Genomic DNA, 17816 nt, shown 5'->3' on the forward strand with positions numbered 1-17816 from the left:
CGTACACTGTTGCCTGGTTAAGAAGTATCAATATGTAACATGTCTGTGAAGGTTCTCAGTCATCCAGGTCTTTGTAGTCTAAAGAGCTTGGAAAGAAAAGCGTCTGGACTTCTTTAAGTTTCTTGAAGACGTTTCACCTCTCATCCATGAAGCTTCTTCAGTTCTTCAGTTAGAAATGAAGAAGCTTCTCGCATGAAGCTTCCCTGAAGTTAAGCACTTCATTTGAACATGCACAAGTTTCACCTTTCAATGGTGGGAATTTTCAGCAGTGATACATATATGTTCAGTTCTATGGTGCTTGAGGTTTTGAATTATTTGTCAAATTTCTTGTCAGAAGTTTTTTTTTTTAATTGTACTGATTTAATTTCATTTGACACTCAGGTGTGTTATTTATATATCACACTAAATAATGAGACAATAAATAATTATGATCATTAGGGACCTTTGTATCAACAAAATGTCTCACTGGACCTTTTTAGCTTTTAGTTGAATATTCCTGCTTTATTACAATTGTGAAGGTTTTTTTGGTTTTTGTACAGCTGCTTAACTACCTTCAGTTACTGTGACTCTCGAGCACAATAATAAACAGCAGAATCTTCAGTCTTCAGACTGTTCATCTGGAGATACAGCTGCTGTCTGCTGTTGTCTCTGGAGATGGTGAACCGGCCTCTGACTGACTGAGAGTAGTATTTGCTGCTACCACTGCCACTATCAAGAGTAGCAACCCACTCCAGTCCTTTTCCAGGAGCCTGTCTGACCCAGCCCATCCAGTAGCCACTGAATGAGAATCCAGAGGCTGTACATGTCAGTGTGTGGGATTCTCCAGGCCTTTTAACCACAGGTTCAGATTCTGTCAGAGTCTGACCATCAACACCTGTCAAGAGAATTTTTTTTTAAAAGAACATAAATAACATAAATAGGTTGATGGAAAAAAAGACCAGCATGTGTTATGTTAGGATGTTTTCACCTGCCCAGCAGATAAATAAAATTAGTAGTCCTTTCAAATACTCCATCATGTTGATCTGTGTCCACTGTTCTTTGTTGGTCAGATAAGTAGAAGGGGGAAACATCTAGGTTTTGCATGACTCCTCCTGACAGGGAGGGGGGAAACTGCATTTAAATATGCATTAATTTGCACAGTGTTGCCTCATTTTGTTTTATATACGGCATTATTTTTGCCAGTATTCTGAGCGCACGTAAAAAAAAATTGAGCGCACGTAAAAAAAAAAGATTTTCAAATACAAGTGTTTCATTTTGAGGATAAAATTATTTTGAGCAAAGAAAAGCTTAATTTGAGCCAACAAGATTTATTGCTGCGTGCATAAAATGTATTTCAGTGTTTGTTATTATCCATATACACACACAAAAACAGCCCCTCTCACTCAGTTTTTGCATTTGCTCTTTTTCAGATCTCTGTGGACCTCCTCACAGTGTGTTGCTCCCGCTCTCAACATCTCTGCTCCCTGCGTGCTCAACTCTTTCTGTACACTGTTATATTTGTGCCACAAAACCAACTAATCACAGACTTGGATGCAAAAATTCTGATTGGCTGTTTTGGTCTCCAATCAGCTCGCTAGCTTCTGCATTCTGGGAGCACTGTCCAAAATGTAGCTAAATCCAGTGGAGTGGTTTGGTTTAAGCTAGATTAAAACCAACAATGGTCTTAAAAAATTACATATTTTAAAATAAAATAATTAATCATACTAACCGAAAATGGGTCTGTTTCTAAATTCTCAAGTAAGCGAGTCCGTACTCGCGTTCTCGCTAAAAAAACTTTGTAAGTTCACATGGGAGTCCGAAATTCCCGAGAACGCGAGAATGACATCTCCATTCTGGAGTTTTTACTGCCATTCCCTCTTAATTTAACTGTGATTAATATTTGCAATGGAAATTACACATGATGTCGATTTTTTTTTTAAAGATAATTTCAAAAAGTATCTAAAGCAATTTGGCAAAATTCACTTTTACGTATCATCTGTTTCATAATGTCTAATAAGCTTCATACAGTTAAGCACAATCACTACATGACAGAAACACAAGCTTAATCTCTCTATTAATAAAAGTAGTATACACGTATGCCTGAATATTAACAAACAGGTGAGATGTTTCAATGCTTTTATTTTTACTTTAGTAGACACTCAAAACTTACAATAGACAGCTGGGTTTTGGAAGAGAATTGAACAAATATTTAACATATAATCTGATCATTTTTGGAGCAGCCTTCAGGATCTCTACATATTAACATGCTGTTTTTGCTCACGGTGAAAATGTTTGCTCCTGAATTTAAATGTTTTTAATCTTAGATTTAATTCTGAGTCAGCTGTTTAAATAAGAACAGAACATTTTACATTGGGGGATATGACGGGTGAAATTCAAAATATACTGACAGCTCTCCAAGTAAAGACTTCAGTATTAAATAAAACGGTCCAGTTATGAAGCTTAACTTTAATCTCAGCCAAGCCGATTTACTCAGGAACAAATCAAACACTGAAATAAACCAAACATTAACATTTAGAAGTTATCCAAGTGACTTATATATAATGTTTAACCTGAGTAGCGAAAGACCGCGGGTGGTTTGAAAACGATGTGATGGGAGTCCAATGCTTCTGCCAGCTCTAGTGAGCCTTGACCACCCGGTCAACTGGTGGGTAACAGGCATCTCCGTAAACATCAGAGCACTTTTCTAAATATGTGATGTCTAATATTTTAAACCTTTTAGCCACTTTCCTCGGCCATTGCCACGTTTGAGTTTTGGACGAAATGCATTCTGGGATATTTGGCTGGGTTTAGCTACAGTAGCTAGCGAGCTGATTGGAGACCAGAACAGCCAATCTGAATTTTTGCATCCAAGTCTGTGATTGGTTGGTTTTGTGACACAAATATAATGGTGTAAAGAAAGAGTTGACCAAGCAGGGAGCAGATATGTTGAGAGCGGAAGCAACACACTGCGAGCAGGTCCACAGAGATCTGAGAAAGAGCAAATGCAAAAACTGAGCGAGACGGGCTGTTAGTGTGTGTATATGGATAATAACAAACACTGAAATACATTTTATGCATGCAGCAATGAATCTTGTTGGCTCAAATTAAGCTTTTCTTTGCTCAAAATAATTTTCTCCTTAAAATGCTTTTTTTTTTACATGCGCTCAAAATTTTTTTATGTGTGCTCAGAATACTGGCACAAAAATAACGCCATATTAATACAGTAGTCTATTTTCAGCTGTGATTGGTGTGACAGAAAATTTCAAACAAAACTTTCGACGAAATGTGAGATATATAATATAAAAATGTGGTTCAAGTTTCTCTTGGCATGTGTGGTGGTTAGTTGCTGATGCTTTTTTGTATAATTCAGCTCTGGTGCTTTCTGTTATTGTGACTTATAAAACAAAACATAGAACATCTTCAGGTATTACATTCAGATTGATTTGGAATTTGACCTCCAGCACAGATCACTATCTTTAGCATGTGACATATTATTAGTCTGAGGTCTTTAAAATTACATTATTACCACAGGTCTTTTTTTAAATAGAGAGTGGCAGCAGAAACATCACTATGTTCATCACTCTGAGGCTGAAGATGCGCCCTCTTGCTCTCCACACATTACAAAAGACCACTCGGCACTCCACTCCACAGACTGAAGATTTGTATCAGAAAAGAGTGCTCATTTCTGTTACAGCATTTTGTACGATTTTAAAAATAAATGTGATTATAACATGAAACAATCGCCCTGTGCTATTATATCAGCATGTTATACAAGCTGCCTCTGGCTCTTTCACTGCTAGAAGTTCAGTTATGGTATTGCATGCATTATCATATGTCTAGAAACATGTGGAAACAAAATTAGCATTTGCAAGTAATGAGAGAATTACTCGAGTAGAATTAATGATTTATGATCCCAGAATATTTTTCCTCTTACTAATCATCATAGAAAACATGTTTGATGTCGAGTACTCAGAGGTTGACCTGTCTGCACAGTCAGAGAGGCTGGCTGTCTCACCTCTTAAAACTGTGCACCTGTGAAAAAATACATGGTTGGTGTAAATGCCATAAAAGCGTTTACAGTGTCCTGCAGTCAGCAGCAACAGCTTCAGATGGAAGCTTCTCCTCTTCTGATGTAATTGAGGGTTTCATATGAGTCTTTATTTCAGTCTGTAATTAGCCCAGTTTGAATGTAGACATGATTATAAGAGAAACATGGATTTTCCTGCCACATGGAGAAGCAAAGACACTGATACCATAAAGAGAAATATAGTGTTTTTGTTTATTATTTGTTTTTTTCTTGTTTTTCAATTTCTGAAAAACATATTTCAAACAAACCAGACTCTGGTTTGCCCAAATACAAATGAAAACAATCATTAGCCCTTTCCCAACAACAGTTTTTTTTTTTCTCTGTGTTTGTTCATCAGTTAAATTTAATTTCTGTCACTGATAATCTAATTTTGACTTAGTTTAATGTGCTGGGTTTTTGTGTAGCATTTCTCCCTTTTGCATCACTGTGACTCTCGAGCACAATAATAAACAGCAGAATCTTCAGTCCTCAGACTGTTCATCTGCAGATACAGCTGCTGTCTGCTGTTGTCTCTGGAGATGGTGAACCGGCCTCTGACTGACTGAGAGTAGTGTTTGCTACCACCACCACTACTGATATAAGCAACCCACTCCAGTCCTTTTCCAGGAGCCTGTCTGACCCAAGCCATATAGTAGTCTCTGAATGTGAATCCAGAGGCTGTACATGTCAGTGTGTGGGATTCTCCAGGCCTTTTAATGACTGGTTCAGATTCTGTCAGAGTCTGACCATCAACACCTGTCAATTACACAAGAATGGATTTTGTGAAATATATCAAAAATGCTGAAAAAGGTTAAAGATAAACCATATTAAAAAGAGATATTTTAGACTCTTTACCTGCCCAGAAGACAGTTAAAAGCAGTAGTCCTGTACTGCTGTCCATCATGTTACTCTGTGTGCACACTCCCCCCAGAAGTTAGATAAATAGAGTCAATACCACAAGTTTTACATTGAATTCTCCCATGAGATTAAGAGAAAAAAAATATGTGCAGGATGGGTGTGTGTGTGTGATAAGTTATTGATTCATTATATTATGTGTTTATTGAAATAGATTAAACACAGGCATGTAAAAAAATAACAAACACATATTTTTTTTTATCATTTATTTATTTACTTTATAATTTGAGGGTAAATACATTTAAATTCATGGCTATGCCCCAGTTATGAAGTGTGTTGGTGGCTGCGTTTCATGTTCAATGTGTATTTATGAAAGTCTCCTGTGCACTCTTTCTAATCCATACTGTTATATACATAATCAAAGTCACTCAGCTGATTAGAAAGAGAAGGTGGAGCTTAAATCACAGCTTTAAACACTTCTTTGTATGTTGAATATTTGTTATTTTGTGTTCACTGAGCAGTTATGATTCCTGATAAATCAAACCTGCTTCTGATTTAATGTTTTTATGTTCTACCAACCAACAAAGATACTGTGAGGCAAAATTCACAATAACAATAAAAAGGGCTGAACTGACTGTATTGATTCCTGCTGGTGATTGTTTGGCAGCCACTCTCTGACAGGCGATGATGGTTATGTTGTGAATAGATCTTGGTTTGGGTTAAGATGCACGATTTTATTGGACTACCCTGCATGTTGAAAAAAGACAATGAAGGAGTTCCCATTGTGTTAAAATCTCATGTCAAGGGGAGAGATATGCAAAGTTCACAGTTTGGAAAATACAGACTCCTCTGGCCATGAGTGTGATAGATCGTACTGGGTCTGTTACCTTTGGTGACCTCTATATGTCCTCACACTTCCACTGGCATCACTATAAACAGCTACAAAATCGCTCACAGGGCATAAAGAGAGCAGCAAGGAGAGAATAAGTGTGTCCATCATTCATACACATTTTTTTGTTTCTATGACTTTACTGAGCATGTTAAATTACAGCTCCTTTCTGTGAATGTAAATTTCCCATTTTAACTTGGGCTGAGTTTTTGTACACAGTTTCTTCCTCTTGTGTCACTGTGACTCTCGAGCACAATAATAAACAGCAGAATCCTCAGTTGTCAAACTGCTCATCTGCAGATACAGCTGCTTTCTGCTGTTGTCTCTGGAGATGGTGAAGCGGCCTCTGACTGACTGAGAGTAAGAGATATAGTTGCTATCATCACTGATTCTAGCAATCCACTCCAGTCCTTTTCCAGCAGCTTGTCTGACCCAAACTGCATAAATATCGCCACTGAACCCTGAGTATGTACAGGTCAGTCTGTGGGAGTCTCCTGGTCTTTTGACTACTGGTCCAGATTCAGTCAGTGTTTGACCCTCAGTACCTACAGACAATCACATTATTAGCTTCTGTATTTAAAACATGTCATTTTTCTTTGTATTAAATTATTTCTAATAGCACTGTCATATCCTTACCAGCCCAGTTAATTGACAGGATGAGAACAACAGCCATGAACTCATGTCGATCCATGATCAAAGCCCTTTCTATGACAAACCTATAGTGGTGTATGTCCGTCATATAGTCTCTGTGTTATAGTCTACAAAAACATTCAAATATGGCACATCAGTTTGCATCAGCTCCTCCTCCTCAAAGAGGAATACACTTTTCCATTTCTGCTTATTGATACTAAACTTATAAATAAACAGGTGCTGGTTTTATTCATTTCACCACTTGTACAGTGCATCTTTTTTTCCCCCAATACCTTTGTTTAACCAAAAAATGAGTGTTGAATCTTCAATGTATCACAGAAACATGTAAAAAATCTTCTAAATAAATACTAATAGCAAAGTGTATAAAAACTGTGATAAAATTTTGTTTCCTACACTAACAACTTTAACAGTCCATTCCAGTAGCCTGTCTGATCCAAGCATTATTATAATCACCACCGAACCCTGCGTATGTACAGGTCAGTCTGTGAGATCACTAGTACAGACTCAGTCAGTGTTTGACCCTCAGTACCTACAGACAAACAGTAATAATTAGTGTCTGTATTGTGCAGGTACAGATAAGTCCAGAAGTATTTGGAACCAAAAGTTAATCCAAATCCTTAAGGGCTTAACTGTATCTGCACAATTTACAGTGCATACTATGGTGGAACAACGAGCAAATTATGTATGAAAAATAATTCCAGTCTGAGCTTAATGAATTCTGTTAAATGTGTTGCAGATCCTTGCACATTTATTGTTTCTTTCACAGTGTTGCTGAAGTTCAAGTTGCTGAAGTTGATTGCAGACAGTTGATGGTTTACGACACCAACTGTCTGCCATCTATATAATCCAGTTTTGAGATTCCTTCCCAGACGCCATAACACCCACTCCCATCCTGGGCCATTTGAACTCAGTAAATCACATTATAGGGTAGGGCAAGGTTTCACAATGGGTTCACCCGAAACCTTGGCTGATTCTGACCCACACCCGTTTTCACACCTTGGCTTGTGTGATTAGGTAGAAGATCAATAGGGGACCCATGACCCTCTTAGGGACACTCCCATAGGGCTTAAAATCTGTGACTCTCCACCAATCTTCAAGGAAACTTAAAGAAGTCCAGATGCTTTTCTTTCCAAGCTCCCTATAGACTACGTCTACCTGAATGACTGAGAACCTCAGGGATGAGCTGACTGTATTTAAAGTGAAGTTTCTACCAAATGACAATCTGTTTCAATTACCAAGCTTAATATTACAAAAAATATATTTTACTCCAGCAGGCAAACTCCTGTCAGAGTCATCTCTGGAGATGCTAGACTTAGAGTAAGAGAATGTACAGGTTCATTTTGTGTTATTTTCCAGACCTTTTTTTTCTTTACCATTAATTCAGATTCTGTCAGAGACCATCAAAACATGTCAAGAGGATCAACTCACACTCAGTTAAACTGTAATATTTGTAGATGACCATGGTGAATCTTTAAATGAATGTTACATTGAGTTGAAAGTGAAAAGAATGAGTCTCCGAGCTTAAAATTGAAAAATGAAACACAAAAAAAAAAAAAATTTTCTATGCATTTCTAAATCATCAGGCATATTTTTAAACTCTCCATATTATGAGGATCAGCTTTTAGAATTCTGAATTAATTTGCATTAAGTGTGACCGTGTTTCAGGGGGTTAGGAAGCTCATCTTGTAACCGGAAATTATCTTTAAGTCTAAACATCTTGTGTTTTTAGACGTGAGCTTGTCGATGAATATGGGCATTTAAACAAGACAGACAAAGTGAGTTTCATCAGAAGAAGAGAAACAGAAATCTTTTTTTTTTAATATCAGATTTATTCTTCATAGAATAGTTTGTAGCCTGTCCAAAGCTAACACCTTGACCAAGTCTGTAATGACAAAGTAAAGATTGCCATAATTTACGAAAATTGTGAAGGTTTTTGTAAAGCTGCTGTACCACCTTTAGTCAATGTGAGTGTCGAGTGTAATAATAAACAGCAGAATCTTCAGTCTTCAGACTGTTCATCTGCAGATACAGCTGCTGCCTGATGTTGTCTCTGGAGATGGCAAACCGGTCTTGAACTGACTGAGAGTAGAATTTACTGCTACCACTGCCACTATCAATAGTGGAAACCCACTCCAGCCCTTTTGTCTGATCCAGCCCATATAGTAGCTGCTAAATGTGAATCCAGAGGTTGTACATGTCAGTGTGTGGGATTCTCCTGACTTCATGCTCAGACTGCTGGTTTATTTTTGGTTCATAGTTTATTTAAAAGTAGAATAGGAGGCACAGCATTCACCTTGCAGGCCCCTCTTCTGTGGAACAAACTTTGAACTTGGTTTCAGGAGACAGATACCCTCTCTGCTTTTAAGATTATGCTTAAAACTTTCCTTTTGACAAAGTTTATAGTTAAGGCTGGATCAGGTGACCCTGAATCCTCCCTAAGTTATGCTGCAACTGGCTTCCCATGATGCACTGAGTGTTTCTTCTTCAATTACCTCTTTACACTCTATGTGTTTAAACATCACTCTGCATTTAATAATTAGTTATTGTTAATCTCTGGCTCTCTTTCATAGTGTGCCTTTGTCATGCCTTCCTCCTTTGTAGATTCTTTACCTTACAATATAAAGTGCCTTGAGGTACCTGTTGTTATGATTTGGGGCTATATAAATAAAATTGAACTGAATTTAATGGAACTGAAATATAGATTTTCCTTGGTCTTAGAGTATTATTAGCAAAGACAAATTTCTTTGCAACCATAAAAAGAAACATAGCATTTTGGGTTTTGTTTGTTTGTTTGTTTGTTTTTCCATTCCTTAAAAACACATTTCAAACAAGAAAGGTGATAATGTTCACAAAAACAAATGCAAATATTTATTAAACACCAATAATGCAAATTGATTTTATCTTTGAGTTTGTTCATAAGTTAAATTTAATTTCTGTCACCGAAAAACAAATTTTGACTTAATTTGTCGTGATGGGTTTTTGTACAGCATTTCTCTCTTTATTGTTACTGTGCTTCTCTAACACAGTAATAAACAGCAGAATCTTCAGTCCTCAGACTGTTCATCTGCAGATACACCTGCTCTCTGCTGTTGTCTCTGGAGATGGTAAACCGGCCTTGTACTGACTGAGAATAGTGTTTGCTACCACCACCACTATTGATATAAGCAACCCACTCCAGTCCTTTTCCAGGAGACTGTCTGACCCAGTTCATTTCAAAGCTGCTGAATGAGAATCCAGAAGCTGTACATGTCAGTCTGTGGGAATCTCCAGGTCTTTTAACTGCTGGTTCAGATTCTGTTAAAGTTTGACCATCAACACCTGTCAAGGAAAACCAAAAAAATTGTGAAACATATCAAAAATGTTGAAAAAGGCTAAAGATATACTATATTAATAAAAGATCTGTTGGACTTATCACCTGCCCAGAAGACAGCTAGAAGCAGCAGTCCTGTCCTGCAGTCCATCATGTTAAACTGTGAGTCCACTGTTCCCAGCAGTCAGATAAGTACACTTAAGACCTCAAGTTTTACATTGACTCCTCCCATGTGAGAGAGAAAAAGATTATGTACAGTGTGCAAGAAAAAGAAAATAAACTGATTCATTAAATTATGATTAAACTGTTTATTTAACTTGACTAATAATGATACAAATCTGTAAAATATGTAAAACATGGATTTTATCAGTAATACCCTGAGAGAAAACAAAAAAGACAAGAAAATAAAAGTAATCAAAGAAGTACAACATACATTAATAACAATTAGCTTAAATCCACTGAAACGCATTTTCTCATTTCACAGACATGTAAAATGAGACAAAACAAAAACATATGAAAAAGATGAAAACTGCTTTTAAGACATCTAACAACTAAAATATGTCAACACGTTTTTTGTTTTTTTAATGAACAGAATGAAAATATATTAATTTATGCATTAGCCTGTGTTTTTATTATTAATTGTTGGTGGCTTAGTCTCATGTACTGCATATTTGTGTAGGTTTATGGATGTCTGGTAACACTGAGGGGCCACATACACAGAAATAAACAGCTGTGTCTTCAGACTGCAATTTTACCACTGTGAATGTCATTGTACTATTTGAAGTATATGTGTGGTAGTTGCACTTTTTCTTCAAAGCCTTGTGAAAGTCTCATCCTCCATAATGAACCAAAATCTAGTTCATTCATTTTTCTTCATTCTTTCTGATCAGTCCATGAATAACCAGGCATGTTAAAGCCTGTCCAGGCTGTACAACCACTGATTCTGACTGGATGAGGTCAATACTGTGGAAAAAGATTTTTCTCTACAATTCAGCTGATTATTCAGTTGTTTTTATAGTGTTTATTAGATAGAATGCACTTAAAAGCTTCTCCCAGGGTCCAAAACCTGCAAGCAAGAGAGAACATGATGAACTTGTGTGAATGGAAAATCAGCCAAGCAAATATATGTTCAAAAATACCAAATAAAAAATTGTTCATCTCACAGAACTTCTTTATATGTTAATGATTTATGTTCATGTAATAGTTACAGATGTAAATTCAGATAATGGCTGAATATATAATATAGTTTTGGCTTGTTTCTTTCTTCTTTTTTTTTGCCTTTAAGTGTCTTTCAAACAAAAAACTGAGGCAATAACATTCACCATACCGATAAAAGGATTGAATTCAATGTACTGAATTATGATTGAATATTGGATATTTAATCCCCTTTCATGTTTTATACCACCACTTCTTATTGGTTTGGGTGGTAAAGTAATGGTTACGTTTCTATGGCTTGGGTAAATGTTTTACTGGATTACCTTGGATGACTTCCTATTCATATCCTCTGTAAATGAGAATTTCTGATTTTAACTTGACATGCTGAGTTTTTTGAGTTTCTCATCTTGTATCACTGTGGTCTTCAGTCAGTTAGGAGTTAAAGACAATTTAGTATGATATCCAGGCTCTGGCTAACTTCACCAATGTCAGTAATCCCCCCATAAATGTGTCTGTTATTATAAAAATGTTATATAAATGTGTTGCAACAAATCACTGGTGCATGCACTTTAATACACAACATAAGCTGTTATGTTATGTAACATAAAGAAAAAGCAAATTATAACATTTACACTTACAAATACATGAATACAATATTAGGGTTCACCGTTCCTGGTAAGGCACATTTATTGTTCCTTTCAGTGTGTGTATGTTTAATAAATTGTAAATGTGAATTGCAGAAAATAAAATTTAGCTTTTTTATTCATTCATTTTTGGTTTTTTGAGTTTTTGTAGAGCGTTTCTTCCTCTTGTGTCACTGTGACTCTCGAGCACAATAATAAACAGCTGAATCCTCAGTTGTCAAACTGTTCATCTGCAGATACACCTGCTTTCTGCTGTTGTCTCTGGAGATGGTAAATCTGCCTTGGACTGACTGAGAGTAGTAAATGTAGGCACTGCTATCACTGATAGCAGATATCCATTCCAGTCCTTTTCCAGCAGCCTGTCTGATCCAAGCATTCCAGTGATCGCTACTGAACCCTGAGTACGTACAGGTCAGTCTGTGGGAGTCTCCAGGTCTTTTAATGACTGATTGAGACTCAGTCAGTGTTTGACCCTCAGTACCTACAAAAAAAACCCAGCTCATTAGATACAATGATGCAGACATTTCATGTGTTTTCATCAGTAACAGTAAATCTATAATCCTTACCAGCCCAGTTCACTAAAAGAATGAGAAAAGTGAACCAAATACAAGGTCTGATCATGATGAAAGCCATTTATCTCTGCTCAGTCTACAGTGGGTACATCAATGATTTACTCTCTGTTTTATGTAAAGATAAACTAGAACACAGTTTTGCATCAGCTCCTCCCTCAAATACAGAACCACACTGTAACTTGTAGTACTGATCATTTCATTGCATTATTATTTGAAATGTTTTACTTGTTAAGCAAATGTTTTCAGGTAAGATTCCCCAAGCTATTTATTTATTTGTTAGTATAGTATAATAGTAAAAATTATAGTAAATAGTAAAAATTATACTTGTTACTCCCTTCAAAAAGTACATCATGTTTAAGCATTTGTTTTTGGAAGCCAGGGAATCAGGAATTCAAAACTACAATATACATGTGTGTCTTTTTGTTTAAAGTTTTCTAAATGCTGATCTACTGGCACTTTTAGGTTTTGTCAGATTTTTTGTGAAGCATCAGTGTTTCTGTGTTTATGATAATGGTTCATTTTACTGTAAAGTATGAACAAAGTAAATAAAAATGAATTCTGTTTAACAGAAGTATAAAACTTTATATTAGTCTGTTTCCAAACATCTGTCAAAGACACAGAGCTGCAGGAGATTTATGCAAATAGCTTTTTTTTTCCCAAGTTTTTTTTTCAAGAGAATTTTTTCTAACATGTAAACATCTTATGTAAGTATTCTGTTAAATATCTATAAAAGGTTATTTAAGTTTTCACCAGTGCAACTTAACATCTGTTTCATTTATCAAGCCTAATATTAGAAAAAATAGATTTTACTCCAGCAGGCAAATGCCTCCTTTTTTCTTGTTTGAAATGTAGTGCATAATTTAAACTTATGAGTGATTTCAGTTTTGTTTTGCGACATTTTAAGGATCAGCTTTAAGATTCATCTTAGGAAAAAAAAAAATGTCACAGAGTTTCAGAATTCATTTATGGTCTTGGAGCGCCTCCTCTGGTGATCTGAAGAAACAGCTGTTCGAAACAGCTGTTCGGCCAATAAAGGGTATTTGTTCAGGTCTCCTAATGGTTTATGATGCTGTGACTCTCTGGCACAATAATACACAGCATCGTCTTTAAGCTGCATATTCTGTCCATGCCTTCAGTGAGATGCACAGAATATGTTGAAGGCCACTTGGTCAAAGCTTCTCTCTCTCTTGCAGCCAACAGTACATGTATATGAAGTCTTTGTATGTGCTTGGCAAGAAGTATATTTTGCATGTGGAGGGATGTATTTAAAAAAAAAAAAAAAAAAAAAAATGCATTATACTTATTGTACATTTTTAACACAAATATACAACGCAAATTTAAACATTTAAATTAAAAATAAGACAACCGAAAACTTGATGTTCAAAGTTGTTGATGAAGTTGTTTCATTGTTTCTTTATATGTGCTGTTGATCCTGTGAATGACAGAAAGAAAAGAGTTGGTTTGATGTGAGCTTTTCTACATTGTTTTTTTTCCCCCTCTTCCCATAGCTATGTTTTAGCTAGCCATTGCTAATCAAACAATCCACTCCAGTCCTTTTCCAGCAGCCTGTCTGATCCAAGCAGCACTAATATCACCCCAAACCCTGAATATGTAGAGGTCAGTCTGTGGGAATCTTCAGGCCTTTTAACCACAGGTTCAGACTCAGAGTTTGACCCTCAGAATGAGTCAGAGATATAGGAGCAGAGAGTAAAAACATGTTGCCGGACTACCTCTAAAAGGGACCTCCTGGACAGTATGTTGAAAGCCTAGTGCCGGGGGAACCGAGTAACGTCTATCCCTCCCACCCCCTGGCATACCTCCACGCTCCCATAATATAGCCTCACGACAAACATCCATCAAGGTGGCAGTAGGGTGGCTGCGGACATACTGTTTTAATTCTCTGCATAAGAAACAATCAAGCACATTTTCAACAAATTGGTCTCTAAGCAACACATCTTTGTTCAGCAGAACATGAGGGGACTGTTTCACAACTCTATCCATGAGGCACATAAGAGCATGCGAAAACTCTTGCAATGTTTCTCCCTCCTGCTGTCGTCTTGAAAGAACTCTTCCTGCAGAGAGACATATGACTTAGTACATCTATACAGTTCCTGTAAAATAGTCAAAATCTTTTCGGGATTGTCTTTCTCCTCTGAAAGCCGATATTTAATCTCTTCTCTGGGCTCGCCTTCTAGATGATCATAGATGAAAAGGGCTTTGTCGGCTGGTGAAAGATGCCATACCCTCAAACAGGCCTGCACCTCTTCCACCCATTCGGCAATACCTATACCAGTCTTACCGTTGAACCATGGGCACTGGGAGCTGAAACAGCAGAATGCCCATTGGTGGATGAACCTGTAGCAGCAGCACTGGTGCCAGGTAGCTCCGATCCTCGCTCTTGCAGCATCCACCGATTTTCTGCTTGCAGCTGAGCTACCAAGTCTCGTAGCTGTGCGAGCTCTTCCTCCATAATAAACCAGAGTATTTAAATATCACTTACTAAAAAACCTGAAGTCCGTCCCGCCGCTGCTGCTGTCTTGCCGCTGCACTACAATAACCAGACAAACCGAACAGATTTAACCCCCCCAAAAACGAAACTAAACAAAAACATGCAACAGATCTCTGCCTGAAAATATCCTGGAGACAACGCCAGATTGTGGTGTCGCGATAGAGGAATAACCGGGGACGGTAACTAAGATGTTGACAACACCACCTGGGGGAGGGCGTTACACCTCAGGAAAGACTTCTCTAGCCAATGTAAGTGTTGCACTGACTACCAAAGCCCACAGACTCGTTATTAACGGCAGAGGTGAGACATGAATTTTACAAATCAAAGTTTATTAAGAACTACTACTAAAAACAGAATTATAAAATCAAAAAGGCACCTAAGGTAGAAGGGTTGAGACAGCAAAATAGATAATTAAAAAAAAAAAAACTATTAACAAAAACGACCAGACTCCCTACCACAATGCTACCTTAAAAACAATCACAACATGTTAAAAGAATAACTAAACAAAATAGTGGAGACTGGCCACTTGAGGAGGCAACCTACAGGAGGAGTGCCCAAGGATGCCACCAATTACTCGCCCGTGTGATTTCACTGCAGACCTCACTCACACTAAACTCTAAATGGTGCAATCTACCTATGCCCGGTGTGTACACTCACATGCATCGGGGAGGGGATCCCACCTCACGTGCCTAGCCTCTCAACAAGCGGCCGCACCTCCACTAAAGCAATAAAAGAAAGCATAAAACGTTAAACAAATTAGTAAAAGATCTACATAAAACAAATACACCCCAAACTACTAGTCGTTAAAAAAAGCATTGCATAACAAACAAGACAGCAGCAGTATAGTGCAAACCACTCTCTAAAGGGCAATACTAAACTGAGTAGCTTTCCTGGAGAGATCTGCAGCACTTAGCTGCCTAATGCTCTCAGCCACCTTGGATGGACAAGACTGCTAAATGCCTCCTTCTGGTAGTGAAGCGCAGCTGTTTCTTATAAGCCTGCTAATTGTCAACTGGGAAGGTGTGGATGTTAGTGGTGCATTTGTGGACATCATGTAAAATCCTACCCCAGAATCTACTTCACTACAATCGTAAGCAAGTTTCAGTTTCAACTGTGAAGAGAAGTCTTCGAGCTGCAGGTTTGACAGGACATGTTGAAGCAAAAAAGCAGTTGCTAAGCCATCATAATAAGACAAAGAGGCTTGCCTGGGCCATTAAACATCACCATTGGACTACTGAAGATTGGAAGAATGTATTATGGAGTGATTAATGAAAATTTAAAATCTTTGGATCATCAGGCAAGCTCTTTGTACGCCTTTGAAAAGACAGGATGGTTCCACAGTGGAATCAGCTGTCAAACATAGAGAAGGAGGTGTGGATGGTCATAGGCTGTTTTGCTGGATCCAGGTGACTTGTACACAGTGAGATGCAACCTGAACCAAAATGGCTACCACGGCATTCTGAAGCACCATGCAATACCCTCTGGTATACGCCTAGTTGGTCAGGGGTTCATCTAACAGCAAGATAATATTCCAAAACATAAGTCCAACCTATGGCAGAACTACCTCAGGAAAAAAGACCAAACTAGTAAGCTTGAAAACATGGAGAGGCCAGCACAGTCTCCAGACTTAAATCCCATTAAGGTTTGGTATGAACTGGACAGAAGATTGAAAGGAAAGCTACAAGTGCCAAACATTTATGGGAACTTCTGCAACAGATATGGGAAGAACTTCCTGAAGAATATTTGATTTCTATTGTAGAAAGAATGCCACAGGTATGTTTAGCTGTTATATCTGCCAAAAGTGGCTACGTTGATGAGTCAAAAGTTTAGAATACATTTTGGCCAATTAATTGATCCCATGACTTTATTTATTTATTTATTTGCTTATGAAATAATAAATAAATAAATAAATTGCTTATTTGTACTATGCTTTCATTTCAGAGTGTAATAAGACATTAAACTGCATAATTTTCATTAACAAACTGGAAACATTGAGGTGTGCTAAAAGTTTTGACTGGATGTCAACTCTTACAGGAGACTAGAAATGTTTGTGTTTGCAAAAAGAAATGTTCTTTTCTTACCAACCCAGTAAACTGAGAATATAAGAAAATAAAACATAAAATGAGGACAGGTCATTTAAGAGTCATGTCTCTCTGCCTGGTCTATAGTTGTGTAAACCATTCATGTAGTTCTTGTGTTATATTTGGCAACACACGTAAATATCATCCACCATTTTGCTGTGATACATTGTTTTCAGAAGTACAATAGCCAGTCCTTTCTTCCTGATATAGCTGACCATAGTAAGGCTGCCAGTAAATTTAAACTCTATGCTGTAAACCTCAGAAGCCTTGATCAGAGCAAGAATGTCTGCCTTGACCTATTGTAGACTCCGAGTTATAGTGTCTCCAGGACACACTGGGCAAGAGGAGAAAAAGTTATCTGTGATAATGTTTTGTCTTGTCATTCTGAGTCTACTACACAACTGTTGGATAGTGGTTTCCCACAAATTCTTCTAAACTAATTCCCCTGTTTATCTCCCTGTGTAACATATTCCAAAAATGACTTAGTAGATGTGGGCATCACAATCTTCAGGCCATACGCATGTACTGTTCTTAAAGGGTGATACTCTATGTGACCCACAAAATATGTATTCCTGACAGTAACAGTTACTAAGAATCAAAATATTCCATGAAATTCCATGTGGGCTCTGAAGGAACAAATTACTGTATCATTAGACCGTGAATTTTTTTTTTCCATAATAATAATAATAATAATAATAATAAAATATTATGGCTGTCAACGTTAATGTGTTCATCACAAATGACCCAAAATTCCTGAAATGTCTCTGTCAACACATTTTGGGCAGTTTGTCCAAAGTTTGTCCTTTCTGTGCTCCAGATGGGTTGATTGCGTAAAAATTTTTAATTTAATAATTAAAATTAATTTAATTTTAATCGCATTAATCGTGATTATCATGTTAATTTTGAGAGCCCTAAAAATATTAAAAGATAATTTTTAAAAAGTTGAAAGGATAGGGTCTGTGCTTTGTGTCTCTTGAGGACAATATTAAACAGCAGAGTCCTCTGATGTTAAGCTGCTCATCTGCAGATACAGCTGCTTTCTGTTGTTTCCTTTGGACATGGTAAACTGGTGCTGAACTGCCGTGAGCTTAATTTCTTGCTACAA

General features: G+C 37.2%; 2 gene segments (V, D, J or C); both read right to left on the bottom strand.

Moving 5' to 3' along the window:
• Nucleotides 1-4273: 4273 nt before the first annotated feature.
• LOC121812057 lies at nt 4274-4958 on the bottom strand. The segment is given in 2 exon segments: nt 4274-4801; nt 4901-4958. Coding segments are annotated over 2 exon segments (363 nt in total).
• A 1040-nt stretch (nt 4959-5998) lies between these two features.
• Nucleotides 5999-6486, bottom strand: LOC102312901. The segment is given in 2 exon segments: nt 5999-6334; nt 6426-6486. Coding segments are annotated over 2 exon segments (366 nt in total).
• Nucleotides 6487-17816: the final 11330 nt, after the last annotated feature.

The sequence above is a fragment of the Haplochromis burtoni genome, unplaced genomic scaffold (genome assembly GCF_018398535.1).
Source record: "Haplochromis burtoni strain Fernald_Lab_line unplaced genomic scaffold, NCSU_Asbu1 Contig_424, whole genome shotgun sequence".
Classification (NCBI taxonomy): Eukaryota; Metazoa; Chordata; class Actinopteri; order Cichliformes; family Cichlidae; genus Haplochromis; species Haplochromis burtoni.